The following is a 19,891-nucleotide window of genomic DNA, read 5'->3' on the forward strand; positions in this document are numbered from 1 at the left end:
GCGATTTACCTTAAAATAGCAGCTTTTTAATTGTGTTTGTTTCCCGATACCTAAGAGGGCAGAATGGCATCTCGGTTTTTGCAAATTCAGGCCTAAATGCTGCTACTGCACTATGTAACTTTAGTGAAGCTGCATGAGACTTCTTGACAGAACTGTGTTATGGTGTGTAACCTGAATCATAGCACTGTCAGCTAATATAGTTGATACAACAAGTGAATTACACTTGTAATCTTCATATACGAACTGCATAAGCGGAATGCTAATTTTGTAGTGTCAACAGTGTAATTATATTCAGTACATTCAGACTTTCATTTGATTAAAAAAATCCATTAAACAAACCTAAGATCTTCATTTACAGTATGGAACATATCACATACTATATATATAAATTATACATTTTTCTTCAAGAGTACCATGCACCATCTGCAGAGCCCCTAAGTTGACATCATGTAAAATAAAATAAAAAAAGAAAATGACTTAAGGCGTGAGAGCGAGATAATCATGTCAGGCCTTAAGAAGTTGTCCCCACTTCTTTTTTACCTCGCTCCCGTATCTTAAGTTGTGGTCGCGCATTAGGATCTTGTTCCCACACCTTAAGATATGGTCACCTATTATATACTTTTTAGTTAATGTCAACTTAGGGGCTCTGTACAGATAACATTAGGATAGATGTACCAGTAAATATAAATACAGTAAAAAATAAAGTAGTTTTAAAGTAATTAAGTAGTTGATTTAGTAAGCTAGTTAGATGGAGAACAAAGCTTGGTTCCAGACTTTTCATGGATGCCCCCATCCAGCCAGCCAGTGCACCAGAGAATGTGTCCAATTCCATCAGTATCTTGACTGATTTAACATCATCAAACAGTGACTTATCTCCCTAAGGAGAGCTTTAAAGATTTTTTAATGAACACAGCGATGTAAATTCACTATTGTTTGTATGAATGTTATTTGTATTTATTCGTATGTTAGTGATTTACTGAGTAAATTAACACTTACTGCCCAGATATAGATCATGTATACTGATATGAGGTCATGTGGTTGCTAGCAACATTGGACAAGCACTGGACATTAAATTATTATATAAATTAAATACTACAGTATATTTCATAACTAACATTTTGTCACCATCATGCAAAAAAAGTGTAGATCCTAAATGGCAACTTTATAGAAAGAGACTTTCAATCAAAGTCAATGTAAAAAGATTGCTTATTATTGTAAGTATTATGTCACAGTTGAACACAACATAACTGATAAATGACAAATGGGCCACTGTCAGGGTAATTTTTGGGTTTACCCATATTGATTGCATTAAAACTCTCAATAAAAGTTTTTGTGGGTGTAATTTTCTAAGCAGTAGCATGTTATCAGTTTAGTGAGAAGTGTGAAGAGTACTACTGGAGTACTCCTGTAAAGTTTAAATTGTTATAAGTGGTCTTCAGTGCAGTTTTTCAATGTCGTAGTCTGTTCTTTGAGTTGCATTGCTTCAGGAGTTCTCTGAGTGTATTCCCACAGTGCTGTGCAGGCTGAGGATTGATCAGAGGGCCGAAGCCTGTGTGCCCAGGCCCGGGAGATGATGGCACATCACCCTGAAATAGCAACTGCTCAGCAGAGCTGCTCCGGCTCTCACTGTGGGGTCTTTGTAGTTTCAATCTATTACCCTCTGCCATTAAGATCCATTTGGATCTTGGTACTGCAGCAGGGAGTGCACTCATAACCCCATGCTGTTTGTTCATAAAGGAAGTACCTGTTGTATAAGAGTCTGGGGGCTGCAGGCTGGCCTTCCTCCAATTAAAGAAAAGCAAGGTTAAAGTGGTGGGAAGTACAGTAACGGCTTTATTAAATTAGTGCAAAAGACAGACATAACTCATTCGTAACGTCATTGTTTTTCTTTGCTTTACCAGGACTTACGGGGTCTTCCGCACAAACTCACACGTACACACACCCGTTTTATTATTTCTTTTTTTTCCCTCTGTTTTTTTTCTTCTCTTCTTTTTTTTTTTTTTTTTTGATCCTCTTCTCACAAGCTCAAAATACAAACCAACAAAACCGTCAGCCTTCTGCGGCCTCTCTGCGGGAGTGGAGGGGAGAGAGAGCGAGACTAAATGTCATACCAACAGATCCATGAAAACACAGGTCAGACAGATTGCCAGTTTGCAAATTAGTGTAAGACTCCAGACTCAACCCCACATTCTCTAAAGAAAAAAAAAAACCCAGAGCTAGTACATGAAAAAGAGGAAAAGACATCAATAGCATTAGAAATAGTGCCTAAAATTCGCAAAAAGATACAGTTTTCTGTCTTTTTATTCGTGAGGGGTAACTGAAGAAGTCTGCAGTCAAATTACATAAGTTAATTAATACATTTTGTACAATGGTAAAAAATAAAATATATATAATGTACTTTCCCCCCACCCACCCACCCACCACCAGTTTCACATCATTACTAGAAAGATATATTCCACTCCATAACAACTAATGCAGTTTAAAAACAGAAAGAAAACCCCCAAAAAAACAAGAAAAAAAAAGAACAAAGAGACTCCAGAGATTCGACTTTAAACGTTTTGAAGGCTTTTGGCTACCACCTTGCCCTAAGAAACCACAGTCACTGCAGACTAAACAGGCCTTTACGTCCTCTCCATTACATTAGTAAACAAAGTCATACAGTAGTCTTTAACCAGAGACAGATAAATCAAATACATCAGAAAGTCCAGGTGCTTTCCCCCCATCCGATACGTCCTTTTTATCCAATGAGAGTTCATTCAGGCGGTGGCATCCATGACAGTGTCCAGAAGTATGCAGAGAGAGTGATAGGGCAGGGGAGGGAGGGAGGGAGTGAACGAGGGAGGAGAGGAGTGAAGTGGAGTGTAGAGAGAGAGAGCGAGAGAGAGGGAGGGGGGTGTGGTGAAGGAGGTGCTTGTCAGAATGGGAGGGAGGTGGAGGGATAAGAGAAGAACAGAAGAAGCTCAGTGGCTCAGTGGTTGTGTGTGGGACAGTGTGTTTGCGCTTGGTGAGGTCCTCTCCTGACTTCTCAGTCTGGGGTTTGATGGGGGCACGGACTGGTAGATATTCTTCAGCTTTTGCGAGAGGACCACAGAAAGGTTCAGCAGAAATTTACAGGCCTGTAGTAGAGAGAAACGGAGAAAGAGACAGAGAGAGAGTAAGGTGAGTGAGTATAAAAAAGAAAATAAAGACTTGACACTATAAAACTTGACAACTTTGATTGAATGCAATTAAAATGCATATTCTTAGCTCAAACTTGTGATTACGGTATAAGTTGGCCAAATAACTAATGTTTTAATGTTTCTTTAGTTGTGCAATAAAAGCACAGAAGTCTTCAACAACCCATAAACCCATAAACACATACATTGTGTACAGGTTGTGATGTTCCTACACGCCATTTTTGTAGTATTGAAGAAGACGGGTAAAATTCTAAGATGCCAGCAACTGGGTGTTGCACAGAGATACAATACTTTGGCAGTGTTGAGTATGAAGGGTGCTTAAGAGTTCACAATGAGCTTCTACTATGCTTGGCAATTTTCTTTTTCTGTTTGTTGAGTGTGTAAGCTTGTGTGTTGACGTTTGTTAAGGGTCTCCACCAGTGGAGCCCTCATTTTAAGGAAGTTTTCACCCCTGAAAGTCTGGACTATAACGGTTACACTGTATATATTAGGTCTGGTTAGTTTTGGTTTCACACTTTCATTTAGTGAGCGGATTAAAGAACTTTACCTTATCCTTTCGTCATCAGCTATACATGTGGGCAGAGCCTCTCTATATTTCATAATAAATGGTTTGTACAGCGTTAGCTATGAGATCAGAATAAGTGTAAAATATTGCCCTCAGATTCCTTTTATTTTTCTTTATAAATAATAATTAATATATTGGCACGGTAAATAAATAAATTCTCAGTGTAAGCTTTCAGTGTAAGTGTCCATACCGAGGCATAATGCACCTGCATGCCAAAGGGAGACAAATTTCAGCCACACACCACCATTTAATTTCCCTCTGGTTTGTTTAAAACTGCCTCAACTTCCTATAAATGGTCTGAAAGTCTGAACCATCTAGAAAAGTGTTTTCACACTGCAGGTAAAGCGGATCATGATTCAGTAGGTCCAGACCAAGAACATCTATTTCGTTCGGACCAAACTTTAGTCTTTTGGTCCAGACTGTAGTTCACACCCCCTTTCACACATGCTACTTTGGTTTGGACAACAATACCCATAAAATTCTGACCTTTCATCAAGGGACTTCAATGACTGAGTACAAAATAAAATATATATAATTTAGAGGCTGGGGGTAGCCTTAGCAGGCAAACAGAGAAATACCTCTCTTCAACCATCAATTGCTTCAAAAATTCTTTTCCATACTTGTTCTTGCCTTATTTTACATCCAGGCCAAGTTTGGTCTATTTAGTACCACCTATGGCATTTTTGAGAAAACATACAAAACCTTTTATTTATTCCTTTTTTTTGTGTGTAAATATGGGTTAAGCTACTCTTACTTTCCTCTTTTCTCTTCTGGTTTGTTTAAAGACTGCCTTAACTTAAGTTTATTGGTCCAAAAATCAGAACCACCTAAAAAAAAGTTGCTAAATGGGACTATGGTCTTGCTGTTTTACTCGACCCCGGTGATGCTACAATACACCTCTGGTTAGTTGAACTGTGGCAACATTACCTATTAAAGGAGTCCAGAAAAGCAAAAAGGAGCCAAAACCATAAATCTATTTAGAAAAATTGTTCCTGTAATTTTTGCATCATCACACTTCTGTAACAACTGATCTGATCAACAGTTTCTAGACCCTCTCGCCAGAGAATCTACAAATTCAAGGCCATGAATAAAGACTGGTAATGAATGATCGACCTCAAACATGTAATGTTTCCAGTCTCCCAATCAAGACATTATGCCTAAATATTGGCTTAATTATTTCCTAATTTTGTTAGGAAATGTAGTCTGAGCTTGACATCAGAACGAGTCTTATAATAAAGTCAGTGTGAATCAGAACGCACTTTCCTTACGTCTTCTGAAGCATGATTAATCATGTATCGTGCAGCGATCCACAGACGAGGTGATAACAGCTTAATTATGCAGTGAAGAGGAATCACACATTAGGCAAGTATATCCAAATTATAGATGGAGGTAACAAGTACCAGTCCCACCACTTTGTTACTTTTCCTGAAAGTGAAGTGTAGTGAGAGCAATGCAATCTTTAACACAAACAGGTTTTAGAACACTCATAAACTCATTAACCACATCCAGTGACAAACTAGAGGCAGCCATTTCCTAATGATTAGACAAGAGGACTTGGAAGAGGAATAAAATCTGATCTGGAGGTGTTTGATCTCCTGGAACAGCATGGCTATGATACTCCTGAAGTGCTGAAGCTGAGTGTGGGTGTGTTTACTACCATGGATGGGTTAAAAGTAAAGGATATACAGTATTCTGTAGCTCTGGCGTATAATGACCCAGAAATGTTGAATTCTGCAGTGGATTCACCTCAGATGTCAGAGCCAGGAATGATGCCACAAATAAGTTGATGGGATTTCAGTCAAACATTCATATAATTTTATAATTTATAATTTCAGAGCATCTCCAACAATACATAGCTAAAGACTTTGAAGTTTATCAAAACTGGATTCATGATAATCTACGAGTGTTTTATAGCAAATCTGACCGCATATTTATGTCCTGGTGAGCAGTGTTAGCACTGCACATCCAAAAAACATGTAAACATTAACAGACAGATGTTGAACAGTATAATGTGAAATTGTTCAATGGAAGGACCCCTTAAGGAGCTTAAGGTTTTTTTAATTTTAACATTTTCTTCTAAAAACCTTTTTCATGAGGGTTCCTCAAAACACTTTAAGGGGTTCATCCACATTTACAAATTGAAAAATCCATAAAAAAATCAAGAAATGTGGCTAACAGTTTATTTGGATTGTCCATTATAGATCCCTCATAGATGCTTAACTAATATTCTGCTGAATGTATTAAGTGCAACTTTTCTTAGTTGAACGCTGAAATTATTTTGCATAGAACCCAACCCTGCACCTAATCTTAACCATAAATAAACCCTAAAATTTAATCCTAACCTAAACCTTAACCTGAACCTTTAATCCAACCCTAAAATATAACCAGACTCCAGTTTGGGCTACAGTTCAATGCAAGTTTCCATTCGATATAGAATCCTTTATTTTTAACTTTTGAAATTGCATTTAATAGACATGCAGTTGAATGTTAGTTGAGCATCTATTAGGCATCTATAATGGACCATCCAAATAAAATGATACCAAAACTTAATGCTGTAATCAGAAATACTCATACATGCAAATGATCTCTAAAATACTACTGCTTTTATTACTGTTGATTTGGGTTCCGAGTTTGGTGAAACACTCCGACTTTCCTATTCTTAAACTTGACTTGTGGGGGCATTCAAATTGCAATTTCCTACTTAAAACCCAGAAAACCCAATAATTCCAAGTTCAAATTGAATGTAGCTTTAATCCTAATATGATTTAGTGCATTCAGCTGGTGCAGGTAATGCTGGACAGACACTGTCGTTGTCTAAAAAAGGGATAAAAGTTCCTCCAAGGTTCCCTTTCATTTTGTCTCTTTCAATACTGAAATAATGTTAAAATAAAGGTACAAATATTGAGCAATTCTTTCTCCATTGTGTCTTAATATCGCCATTACTTCTTCTTCCCTTGCTCACGTTGTCCCAATGCGCTGTCCTGATCTTGCCTCTTACCTCCTGGGTTGCATCCACAAAATGAGATTAAGGAGCACTTTTGAAAAATGCAAGCAGTAATTTTGCGAGACGTTCTGAAATGAATTGGCCTGTAGGCCTCAGAAACCCCAGACCGATCGAAGCGTGCCAGATCTAATGGGGGAATATTTAATAGGAAGAGCTATTGATTTTTTTATTCCCTTCCCCTAATTTTTTTTCTCTTTTGGACTAGCCACTTTTTTTTGTTGTATTTTTTGGCCTTAAGTGAATCTGAAAGGGAAATAAAAATTGAACAATACTCAGAAGCAGAGCGAAAATCTCCTCTGTTTCAGAACGGAAAAAAATAGAAAAACGCTTTTTGCAAATGTAATGAGACTCCGGCAGCCTCTATTCACACACGGAGCCTCTGTAACGTAGCAGGTAATTCTTTCTCCTTAGGCAAAAAGAGCGAGCGGCCAAACAAGAAAATACATAAGCAAATCAATTCACCTCGCCTCAGCGAGATGCAATGAAGTCGGCTGAGAAGCGGATAAGAATCCACCCTCACCCCCTCCCCCTCCTCCACGCTCTCTCCCACCCCCCACCACCAGCCCCCCGGAGGAGGAGAGAGAGGGGAAGTGCGGGTCTACAGCTCTGCTGATCTGCTGAGGAGGGACGGCTCTGAGACGTGGAGGGAATGAGCGATGGAAGGAGCAGGACGGAAGAGTGTTTGATCTAATTAGCGTCATCCTGATTGGGCCAAAGTGGTTGTGGCAGCAGTCGGCTGGAGTCGGAGCAAACACAACAACACACATATGACCCCTGTGCTCCAACACGACAGCCTGGAGGCTAAATACACAACAACAACAACAGCAGCATCTCCTTCCTCCACCTCTCTCTCACATTCTCTATCTCTTTCCCTCTCTCACTTTCTGAAATTGCCTTTCCATTTCTTGCAAAGTACGGCAGCCAACTTTAAAGACTTGTGTTCTTCTCCAACTTTACACTTAACCAGCGATGTCCCTGTGTCATCTTCATCCTATAAATACAACTGTCCTCCTGGTGCCACGATTAAAGTTGCAAGGACTCTACTCTCCTCCTCTTCTCCTTTTTCTATTTCCTTCTTTTCTTCACTGCAGCAAATGCCTTGTTTTCCATTCTTTCCCTAAACAGCGAAAGCCTTTCAACTCATCAAAGCAGATTATTGTCTCATGCATCCGATACACAACAACACAGAGCAAGCAGGCAGTATAAAACAGTATAAAACGGAATAAAATAAAAACAGTATAATTCTCGCAAATTTCAATCTGAAATTAATTACGCTAGAAAGAGGGTGACAGTTTATCAGCGAGGTACACCATGCATGTCGCATCAGAACAAAGGGATTAAAAAAAAAGGAATGAAACACTGCTGAACGGTGGTCTGATGGATTTTTCCTCCCCCCCTGCTCCCTTCTAGATAGGCTTGCTCTGGAGCCCGAGTGGATTAAAAGCGTAAAAGCGGTCGGCTCGGCAGAAAAGGGGATTTAAACTTCAGTGGAGGGCCGGTGGCTGAGTGGTGTGATGGACAGAGCTTGGGCTTATTTCCCTGTTTGTGGATTAATTACATTTTCCTCCCCTCCAAGAATCCTTTATCAGATTGGAACTGCAGCTTTAGGAGTCTGCTCAGGCAGCCCGTCGCTTCATTACTCCACATGTTCTAGTCGAAACTGTTCACACAGTGGTGGTGAATGGAACCACAGAACATTACATAAAAAAAGTTCTTGTCATTGAGAACGGCTGCAGAAACATTACCTGATACTTGAGCTGTTGGTTAAGAATAGTTTTAGCAGCTTATTGAGCTCTAATTTATCTTTTATTATACATTAAGAGCATAGAAATTAATGCAATGTGTTAAATGATGACTATAAGAAAAGATACAATTTGAGAGCTTGAGAACTTTGGGTTGGAGTTCAAGCAGCTTCTACTTTGAGCTTAAAGAGAGTAGTGAAAGGGAGGAGATAGGAGTGGTTGAGCAGGTAAAAGGTAGTTTGTGTGTGTGTGTGTGTGTGTGTGTGTGTGTGTGTGTGTGTGTGTGTGTGTGTGTGTGTGTGTGTGTGTGTGTGTGTGTGTGTGTGTGTGTGTGTGTGTGTGTGTGTGTGTGTGTTGACTATTACATTTGGAAAATTAAGCGTCTTCCTCCAAACATAGTCTTAAAATAAAAGCCACTACTTTGCTAAATTCAAAAGGATTCAGAAATGTAGGTCCACTGGTGACTTTTGAAAGTAAAAACTCAAACATTACAAGCCATCAAAATCTGCCCTCTCGCAAATTGGCTCAGATCTTTACACTTTATCTAAATTACAGTTTAGATGATTTCAGTTTAAAATCAAAAGAAATATGTTTTTTTAGGAACCTTTAATCGAAGGTCATGGTAGAACCAAGTCTTACAGTTTAAAAAAAACACTTTTTGCAACACATTTTGTATGTTAGAAGGACTATAAAGAACCATTTTATGGTTCACATTGTAAAGAATCTGAATTGCCTATTTATTGAGTCATTTCTATTCAAGCTGCCAAAACAGCTCAGACCCATTGAGACCTGAACTCCACAGGTGTGGTGTCCATAGTGTCTGGTATCCTCAGTGCTCTTAGAGCAGGGGTGTCCATTCAGCAAAGCATAGGGTTTCAAAGCAGGATGCCTGATTTTACTTGTTTAGTTAGTTGGTCAGTCTTCAAACTACTAAAGACATGATGACCACTTGAACTTTTTGGATTCTTTATTACTATAAAATCTAGTTCTTTAAAGAACCCATTGAACTGTGAGGAACTTTGAGGTGTAAAATTCACTTTTTAACTGTTGAAAGTTTTTTAAGAACCAAACATCCAAGACCACTTAAGACTTAAGCACCTTTATCAACACAATTTGAGGGATTCAAAACGAGTAAAGGCACTGACAAGTTGAAGTGCTATCATTTTTTACTAGTGTCATTTAAAAAAAAAGCTTTATTGTTTCTTGATGCACATTTTCATATCAGCAGGAGTCACTCGCTGTTTTTGAGTTACTCTCTACTGACGCCACGCTTCCTCTCCAAGCATCGGCAAACAGTCAGTTACAGGCAGAGCATTAATACGTACTGTAGCAGTAATCTCCAGCAGACAGATGTGCTCTGCTTCTGCTTGGGGTTATTTGCTCATTTATATTATTTACCTTCTGCCCATACCTCAAAACCTGGAGCCACGATGCAGGTACAGCCTCTACATTAAACGCTGCGCTCTTCTACTGCAAGATAATGAACCCTGAGGGGCTGCTGTTCTTAGTGCAACTCTCAAGCATGACAACAGGGGGCACTGTGGCTATCTGTGTGTGTGTGTGTGAGAGAGAGTGAGAGTGTGTGTGGGTGAACTCTACAGCACACGCCTCCCCTCAGCATCAGCAGCATCCGTACCCATCTGTTCCAGAGCCTATGCCTAAGCTCACTGTTGGGAGCAGCAGCACAGCTTCATTTGTTTGCCTGGGAGATAACCATGTTTGCATTCATTGATTGCTCTTGTGGCCTCACTATCTGATAACCCTTTAACTGGTGTTGAGTTATTGCTGGAGGTTTTTTTTTTTTTTTTTTTCTACTGACTGGCTTGCTTAGTCTCCTTACTATCTCCTCTCACACACTTCACTGTAATGTAGTTGTGACCTTTTCTGGCGAGGTCAAAATCTGTAACACTGACAGAAACTAATAGTTGGTTTACTCTGGTCCCAATCAGTTCAACTTGGAGCATTTTTTTTTATTGTTTGGTTGTTTTTTTTCCACAAGAGAAAACTTAAGTGCATCACAGCAAATTATGTGAGAATTCTCTTTTACCGCTGATTGGTCAGGCTTGTTTGAGACGGGAGCGAGAAAGTAAATACAAAAGGAGACCAAGAAGTTCCTGTGTTCTAGTATAGCATGTATTTCAGTGCATATTTGCTTGGAGCATTGATAAAGATGGCATTTGTTCATATCTGTAGTAATTATCTGGACAATATACCAGCTTAAACTGCCATTTAGCTCACTTTTGCAGTAAATCTCATAGGGTTAGATTTAATCTCTCATGATCCGGATGTTTTTCTTAGAAGCGATTTAGACTTGATTTAGACTTAGACTGATTTTTATATTCACACAGGCCCAAATAAATCACATCAAGGGTGAAAATGAACCTGAATTAACCAGACAAAAAAATAAGACTTATTTAGAGAAATACAACAGAAAGACCACTCTTAATTCCTTAAGAAACCTTCCATTGAATGGTAGAAGCAATCCAAACGGTCCTCATACAGAGTTCCCCAATGGTGGAACAAACTTCATTCCACTACCAGATTAGGAGAATCTTTCGCTATCTTTAAGAAACTCCTGAAGACAGAGCTCTTCAAAGAGCACTTACTCTCCTAACACCTCTAACTAACTACCTTCTACTACCAGATCAGGAGCATCCCTCACTATCTTTAAGAAACTCCTGAAGACAGAGCTCTTCAAAGAGCACTTACTCTCTTAACACCTCTAACACACTAACACACTAACTACTTCTAACCTCCTAATTTCCTTCTTCCCCTCCTTTACTCCTCTATCCCATTATTTCCCTTTGACCTCCTTTAGGCCCTGTCTAAAGCTGTTTTTACCTTTAACTTCTATTACTTTTTGTACTTCACTATTGTAAGTCGCTTTGGACAAAAGCGTCTGCCAAATGTAATGTAATGTAATGTCATCTTCATTCTTAATTTGAGAAATACCAGTTTAGATTTTTTTTTTTAGAGACTTTAAATCGAATGTCATGGAAGAACCTAGTTTTCTAGTTTGAAAACACTTTTCTAGTGACAAACTGAATTGCCAATTCATACTGAGTCATTTCCCTTCAAGCTGCCAAAACAGCTCTGACCCATTGAGGCTTGGACTCCACAGGTGTGGTGTCTATGGTTTCTTGCACCAAAACAAGCATTAGCAGCAGATCCTTCCGTTACAATGTCCTTTAACTTAGTGGGTGGCGCTTTTATGGAACACGTACACAAGCCTTGAGTGACCGTGACTCATTTCCTTGGAGCACTTTTCAGAACACTCCACAAGACCTGACTGATGTTTTCATGGAGGTGTTCTGGTCCAGTCTTTCAGTACAGTTGTGTGAATCACAGCTGTCAAAGTGACTCTTACGATTGTTCATTTTTCCTGCTTTCAAAACACCAACTTCAAGAACTGACTGTTCACTTGCTACCTAGTATATAGATTCCTTTGCTTGATAGCTGCCTCTGAAACCAAATCATCAATGTTCTTCACTTGTTCTTTACAGTGCACTTTAAGCATTTGGAGGAAGGTAGTTTTATTCAGATTGAAGGTGTTTTTCAGAATATATTGTGATAGGGAAAATGATAACATTAATTTTATCAGGTAAGGATAATAAAAGCCTCTTGAGATGGATGGATGGAAGGGTGGATGGACAGATAGACAGGCCAGCAGGCAGGCAGATAGACCCTACAGGTGTCCTCTCGGAATTAATCCATTTTCACACTCGAAAGTCTGGAGCAAATCCAACCGTGGTTCATGGTGTGCAGGCATGCATCAGTCATCAGCTTGCTGTCAATTTGGCAAGCTGCTTTTCCAGGTGTTGTGCCGAATTCTGCCTCCTTACCAGAACCTTTTCTGGTCTCTTTTCAGGTGCATACACATTACACAGTAGAATTAGCATAACAGTTTAACCTCAAAATCCTTGTTTTTGTTGTTGTGTATGAATAAGGGCTGATCTACAGTTACAGTAGATAGAGGAGCTGCGAGTGTAATCTGTTGTGCCCACACAGCTACATATTTCTGGTACAGCTCTGGTACTTTTTCTTCTTCTATTGTTTAATAGATATGGCTAGCATTCCTTAACGCTTCATTTTTCACACCGCAAACATAGCAAACCATGGTTCAGTTCATGATCCAGACTGAGCGTTTTTGCTATTTTGTCCTTTTATCCTTTTTGTTAACCAAATTGAAAAGTCTGAAGGTCTGAATTAAACAAGGTAGGTTTAAAAGCATCCTAAGAGGCTGTATTCTGCTTGGACAAGAAGCACTAAATAAGTAGAAGATTGAACTAAAGTGGGCAGGATCTCTAGAGACTGGTGTAATCCTTTTTAAAGAAGATTGATGCTGGTTTTAAGGCAAGCAGAAGCATAACTCAGTATTGGAGAAGAAGGTGATGAAGATGATGTGTGACTATTTTAGTGTCTGGGGAGAGAAATCTGACAATAATTAAAGGTTTTTCCTAGAAAAACACGTCCAAGGAGCAACCATTAAGCAACCTAGAGGGTTCTGTTCCCTGCAGACAAACCAAATCAGCGTTCCCAGGGGGCTAGCCTCCATAGCCGAGACAGCGGCAGTGTTGGCGGTGTGTACGAGTGTGTATGAGAGAGACACTGAAGGAGGAGTAACCGGCCCTTTTGCACGGTGGCGGTGTGTGTCGTGAGAGGGTGGCATAAGCGGGTAAAGCTGAAGGATTTGGCGCAGGATTTAGCAGCAGTAAAAGAGCGTCTGAACAGTGCGATACTTATGTACCCTCACACGGAATCTGTTTGTGCTGTCCTCAGGGGCTTACATACATTATTTAAGGGTCCGCAAAAAGCAAGCCCACTGGAGTGCTTTATCTCGGAGAAGTGGAGAGAGAACAGAAAGTATGGATTTTCTCTCTGCTGTGGAGACATTTAAAGGCACCCACACACATACACACACTCGCGCAACACAGTCAATTTAGAGTGAAACGGCTGCTGATGGAGATGGATGGAGGTGAATCTGTGTTCAGGATCAGCAGAGTAGTTGTCTCTAGTGGACTTATACTGAGACCAGCCAGACTGTGCACTCTAAAAAAGAACGACAAGAGCCCACGCTCAGAACAAATGCTCTGGACAAGAAAAAAGTGTAGTCTGAACACAGACAAACATACGGGGATCCATTAGAAGGCCACTGTGGGTCACAGGCATTGTAAAAGCTTAGAATGCAAGATATTTGGGTTGGATGTATGGTTCAACAGAAACCTTCAGTTTGTTATAGAAACTTTACTGTTATAGAAAAGTTTTAAAAGTTTCCTTACTAAATGTAACTTTTCAGATGTGTTCATTTGAGTTCCCACTCAAAAATGGCCACCTCATTAAATGCATTATTGTCTATCCATCATCAACTAATACAAATCTGCTGGCCAAAAAATGTCACCACCTGTAAAGTGCAGACTCCTGAACATCAAGGTAATACTCAGCACATCCTCTAACACAGAGCAGATAAACTGATCCAGCAGCCATTGATAAACCGGAGCTCACCCTCACGTAAAGGTCAAGTGAATGACATCACGATGTGCATGTGCGTGGGTACGTGGTGCAGCTGTGAGCTGCATGCATTATGACCGCATGCTCCACATGAAAGAGGCATAGAATTTGCTGAAATAGTGCCGGAGCAACAGCAGCGTGCTGAGCTGTGTTATTCTGCCCTGGGCATTAACTTCCTTTCTTTTCTCTTCTCTCTCTGTCCGTCTCGGCAGTGGTCAGGTTCATAAAGGAGGGGAGGGAATTGAAATCAGTCCTTCGCACTCTATCAGCATGCCACACCATGCTGGACCCTCCTCTATCTTCTCCTGTGTGCCTGTAAAATGTGTTCTGACAGAAGAAGTTTGTGTGTATGTGTAGAACCATGCTGGCTTTGATTCTTTTTACAGAGCTTCCTGTTTCCTTTTAGTCAGTCCACACACACACACACACACACACACACACTGACACACTAAACATTCTCAAGTTCAGACAGTAGTAAAGCATTTTTACCAAAGCTTGATATGGTCAGCTGGAGGACATAACTATAAACTGGAAATGTACCAACAAGACATTAATCTACAGGTCAGATTCTCTATTTCCACACACCTCCTGCATTTTAAAGTATACAGAAAGCCCTTGAACCACACACTGGAAGCAAACCCAACACTCATCATAGGTGCAACTAGTGGTGTAGAGAGAGATAAAACAACATTAAAGCCTTCAGTGTTTAAAGAAGCATTGTGAACACAGTTTAAATGCATTCAGAATTAATCCTGTCGTATGATTATCAAATGCCACATCTAAATATATAATGACCATCTGCTTGTTTCTACACTTACTCTCTTTTCTATTTTATTTGTGACACTGACCTATAACATTCCATAATTACAGAGAAAGTCTCAACTGTTTTATCTGTTTCTCTGCATACTTTAATAGACCTTTCATTCTATCTGATGCAATACAGACTAAATAGCACAAACTAACCATCTAAACTAAAATCTCCAAGCTATCACGTTTGTTTTTAATAGACTCTTGTGTAGAGGCACAAATGTTTAATGGATTGGTGAGAGCTGCAATTTTACCAGCTACAGTTTCCTACATTGTAAATGAATACTGAAGTCATATAGACTATGCAGGAACAAGGGAATAGGGGAATCATGTAGTAAAAATAAAAGTTTTAAACAAACCTAAATGCTGTAAATGCTCTTTTCTGGGATGCTGTTAAATTGCTTTTTCTGAGGTGGGTAACTCTGATTAACCTATCCTGTGCAATAGAGGTAATTCTTGGTCTTTCTTTCCTGGGGTGGCCCTCGTGAGAGCCCGTTTCATCATAACGTTTTTGATTGTTACTGCACTTGAGCACATTTTCAAAGTTCTTGACAATTTTCAGAATGACTGACCTTCATTTCTCAAAGTATTTTTTTTCTTTACTTAGCAGTACTTAGTAGTAGTTCTTGCCATAATGTGGTTTATAACTTTACTCAAGTACAGCTATTCATTGTATACCCACTCTACCTCTTCACAACTTTGCAACCGATGCTCTTAAACACATTAGGAGGGCAGTACATTCAAGTAAGTAACTCCTGGCAAGTTCAACACAACTTAACGTTAACTGAAAGCCGTTCCAGGTGGCGACCTCATAAAGCTGACTGAGAAAATCCAGCCAAGATGTGCACAAAGCGGTCATTTAAGCAAGAGGTGCTACTTTGAAGAAGCAAGAATATAAAACAGATTCTGGTTTACAAAATAATTCCATATGTTTTTCTTCAGAGTTTGGGTGACTTTAGTATAATCTACAATACAATTTAAATAATGAAAAAAAAACAACAACAAAAAAAAAAACACTGAATTTAAGGTGTGTCCAAACTTTTGACTGGTACTGTATATACAGCTCTTGAACATAACACAAAAAGGTGGGATTGTTGTGGGGCACCATATAACTTCCAACTTCCAGGACCTTCCAGGTAAGAGATCTGTATTTATTTACAGATGTACATATTTCTGTTTACACCATTTTTTAAAGGAAATCTTGTTTATAGGGTGCTTATATTTTGACATAACACTCCTAAAGTTCAGCACAAACTAAAGAAGTAGTGTGTTCAGGACTACATTGCCTGGACATTGCCACATCAACCCTGGGCATAGAGTGAATACCTTCTTAGCCTGCAGTTCTAGAAGTCTCTCCAAGTTCCTGTTCTAAGAAGTTAGCCACCATCTACAGTACAGCTTGCTTTTTGACATTCTTCTACACATTCTTCCAACTCGCCCTTCACCTGGTGCTTGGCGGAAAGCTATTTTTTCTTTAGCTCCTGTTTTATAACGCGGAACTCAGTGCTGATACCTGCTGTGACACCCAAGTTATACTTTTCAAAGCTCCCTCTTACCACTGACGACGTGCTAGACCCTGGGCAATTTTTTTTTGTAAAGAACTACACACTTAGTGTGTCTTTTATATACATACTATATACGTACATGATTCTACCACCTGCTAATTCACTTTAGAATATGCTGAATTACTCCCTCAGAAAAGATTAGTCAGGAAATGCCATTAGTGTCATTTGGAGAGTAATGAATGTTAGTCGCCAGCGTTAGCGGCGCAGGGCTGCAGGACATAATGAATGGCAGAGTCTGGCAGAGCAGCAGGAAAACATTCCACCAGGAGCAAGAAATCCTTGAATGTCGGCCTTATTAACATTCACACAGCCCCGGCGCGATGACAACGGCGTCTCGGAGCGACAGATAAATGTTGGAGGTGAATTGCTAGAATGCAATATGTGACAGATAATGAAGACACTAAAGGTGAAAAGCTAAAACACCAGCTTATGATTCTGTTTGTAAGAGCGTGATCGCATGGGGAAAGGTGTGGAGATGGAGATAAGATTTGATGAGATGAAGAGGGGGAAGAGGGAGAGAGGAGACGCAAGAGTGATGTGGAGAGAAAAGAAAATGGAGAGCAGTGAAGAGAGAGAGAGAGAGAGAGAATGACAAAGGGTTTGATGAGAGAGAGAGAGACAGAGAGACTGAGAGAAAGTGTGAGTGTGACCAAGAGAGAAGAACGAGTGAGCGAGAGAGAGAGAGAGAGAGAGAGAGACAGATAGATGCCTGCAGGCATGTTTGGCTCAGGCCTTTCAATGGCTCCATTGTGCCATGAATTACAGATGGATCCGTCTTCTACCCAAACCAGGCCTTGGGCACAGAATTCGCTGGAAGAACACACATCCACATCCACACAAACACACACACAGACACACACAAGCCTATCTAAGGACACCAAAAGTCCCAGGAGAGATCAAAAATAAGGATCTCAAAATCTTCAAATTGTATTTTTCTCATGCTTATCCCTGAATCGCCAGACAAACAGCTCCATTACGCTTGCCTTCGTCTCATTGGGCGAGTAAATTATTCATGCTATTGCAAATGGTATAAACGAGATATACTGCTTATGCTATGAGACAGTCGCCAAGGGAGTGGGTGGGGAGGGTGATCTGAGAGATCAACACACACACACTCTCTCACACACACACACACACACACACACACTCATATATACGTGTAGGCCTACCCACATAAATATACACACACCCACATGAAAGAAATGAAGCTTGGCAATGGCAGAATCTTAAATTCTGTTGTAAAGATACTGGATTTTAGGCTTTATGGGAGGCATAATACACCCCACGCCGCCCGCTCTGTCTGTGTGAGTGATGGTGGCCCTGCGGTTCAGTAAAGACCATGAGATATAGATCAGCAGGGACCAGGAAAAAAATAAAAAATAAAAAAAACAACAGCCAGCTTCTTCTCTTTTTCTCCAATCCAATACCTAGCCATGTAGTACCCATAAGCACAGGGAGATACAGACAGGCAGACTTACTGTCAAACATGTAAGCCTATAACAAGGTGTAAATACCTGAGCTAACCACACTCTAGTACACTCTTATGACAGCCCAAACAAATGCGTTTGGAGCCGCCAGTCTCGGGCTAAGCTGCAGAAAACAAGTGCACTGACCTTACCCGCACTTTTTGTACTTTTTCAGACAAAAGAGTAAAGACTTGGAGCCCAGCTCTTTACTCATCGAGGCTGGCAGCAATATGTAAAGCCATAAATCAGTCATAAACTGCTCATTTTCATGCCATTAGCATAACATTTACCTTTGGCCACAAACGGCTGAATCCATCTTCCTAGATGCCCTATTTATTATGCACAAGCAGCATGTTTAATAAAGTTATGCAGATTTATTCAGTTGTAAACCGCCGTGCCCCACCAAACAGTTTTTTTTCTGGCCTGCGAGGCTTGGGCAAGCAGCCAGTAAACAAGCTAAGGGTCTGACGAGGGGCATATTCAGCCAAATCGCCCGAACCAGGCAGACTGCACTCTAATACTGCTTAAGCATGTGTACAGCACAGCAATATACAGATAAAAGTAAACACAAATTGTGAAGAAATTAAGGGAGTGTGTGCAGGCATGGTGCATTTACAACAAGGGCGGTTTTACACTAAAGAAAACCATTTAAATATAAATACTGCTTTAACCCAAATACTCCCTTTCAGCCAGTTTAAAGCATTCAGAATAATCTGCTCTTTATAATGGGTAGCAGGCCAACACTAAATAGCTCAAGTAAATAATTACAAAACATTTTTTTTTTAGTTAACTCAAATTAGTTTAGTCAAATGTTCTCACTTTTTAGTTACATAGTTGTTCAGGGGAAGGATACAAAAAGTTGTCTGAGATTTAACCTGTCAGTTTCCACTATGAGGAACATAGTAAGGAAATGGAAGACAACAGGGACAGTTCCTGTTAAGCCCAGAAGTGGCAGGCCAAGAAAAATATCAGAAAGGCAGAGAAGAAGAATAGTGAGAACAGTCAAGGACAATCCACAGACCACCTCCAAAGAGCTGCAGCATCTTGCTGCAGATGGTGTCACTGTGCATCGGTCAACAATACAGCGCACTTTGTACAAGGAGAAGCTGTATGGGAGAGTGATGCGAAAGAAGCCATTTCTGCAAGCACGCCACAAACAGATTCGCATGAGGTGTGCTTTTGTGCTTTTCCCCTGAACAACTATGTTGAACAATCTTTGTTTTTAGATCATTTGAGAGTTTTTTTGATGAGCCCATGATGCCACTCTTCAAAGAAGATTCAAATAGGAGAACAACTTGCAATAGGCCACCTTAAATACCTTTTCTCATTATTGGACACACCTGGCTATGAAGTTCAAAGCTCAATGAGGTTACCAAACCAATTTTGTGCTTCAGTAAGTCAGTAAAAAGTACGAGTATTCAAATCAATAAAATGATAAGGTTGCCCATACTTTTGCACCGGTCAAATTTTGGTTTAATGCATATTGCACATTTTCTGTACAATAAACCTAATTTAAATCCTGAAATATTACTGTGTCCATCAGTTATTAGATATATCAAACTGAAATGGCTGTTGCAAACACCCAAATATTTAGAACTTAAAAGTATAGTTACTTAAAAATTATGAAGTTGACCTGCCTTTACCCTTTAACAGTGAGGTCAGTAAGTCACTACTCTTTATCTACAAAAGACTGTAAATCTGGGTGGTACTCACAGAGTATGGAGAGCGTGAGCAAGCTGAGCAGCAGCAGCAGGTCCGTAACAGGCGTGACGGCTCCGTTGCAGTCCATTCTGTTCTTCTTACAGGTGCACACCTGAACTTTCAGCTCCGTGTTGTTGGTGAGGGGAGGGAAGCCGGAGTCGGTCAACACCAGTGGAACATTATAGTTGGCCCTTTGCAGACTGTGCAGCAGCATGATTTGCGAGTGTGTGTCTGTAGAAGAAGCACAGAGATTAGGTTGATAAACTTAGAATAGCATTATCCTCCACAATAGACACATAGTGTATCAAGCTACTTATTTACTGTCCATGATCTCAACCCAGCAGTGTGCAGTGATAC

General features: G+C 40.0%; 1 protein-coding gene across 1 annotated transcript in view; it reads right to left on the reverse strand.

Moving 5' to 3' along the window:
* Positions 1–1,810: 1,810 nt before the first annotated feature.
* The window catches only part of cdh13 (cadherin 13, H-cadherin (heart)), a 589,258-nt gene continuing 571,177 nt past the window's right edge, over positions 1,811–19,891 (reverse strand). The window contains exons 13-14 of the mRNA XM_022679628.2: positions 19,547–19,765; positions 1,811–3,116 (exon numbers count right to left, since the gene is read on the reverse strand). Coding sequence (XP_022535349.2) covers positions 3,109–3,116; positions 19,547–19,765 — 227 coding nt within the window. The 3' untranslated portion in view covers positions 1,811–3,108. The remainder of the gene's footprint in view (positions 3,117–19,546; positions 19,766–19,891) is intronic.

Source organism: Astyanax mexicanus, chromosome 9, assembly GCF_023375975.1.
Source record: "Astyanax mexicanus isolate ESR-SI-001 chromosome 9, AstMex3_surface, whole genome shotgun sequence".
NCBI lineage: Eukaryota > Metazoa > Chordata > Actinopteri > Characiformes > Acestrorhamphidae > Astyanax > Astyanax mexicanus.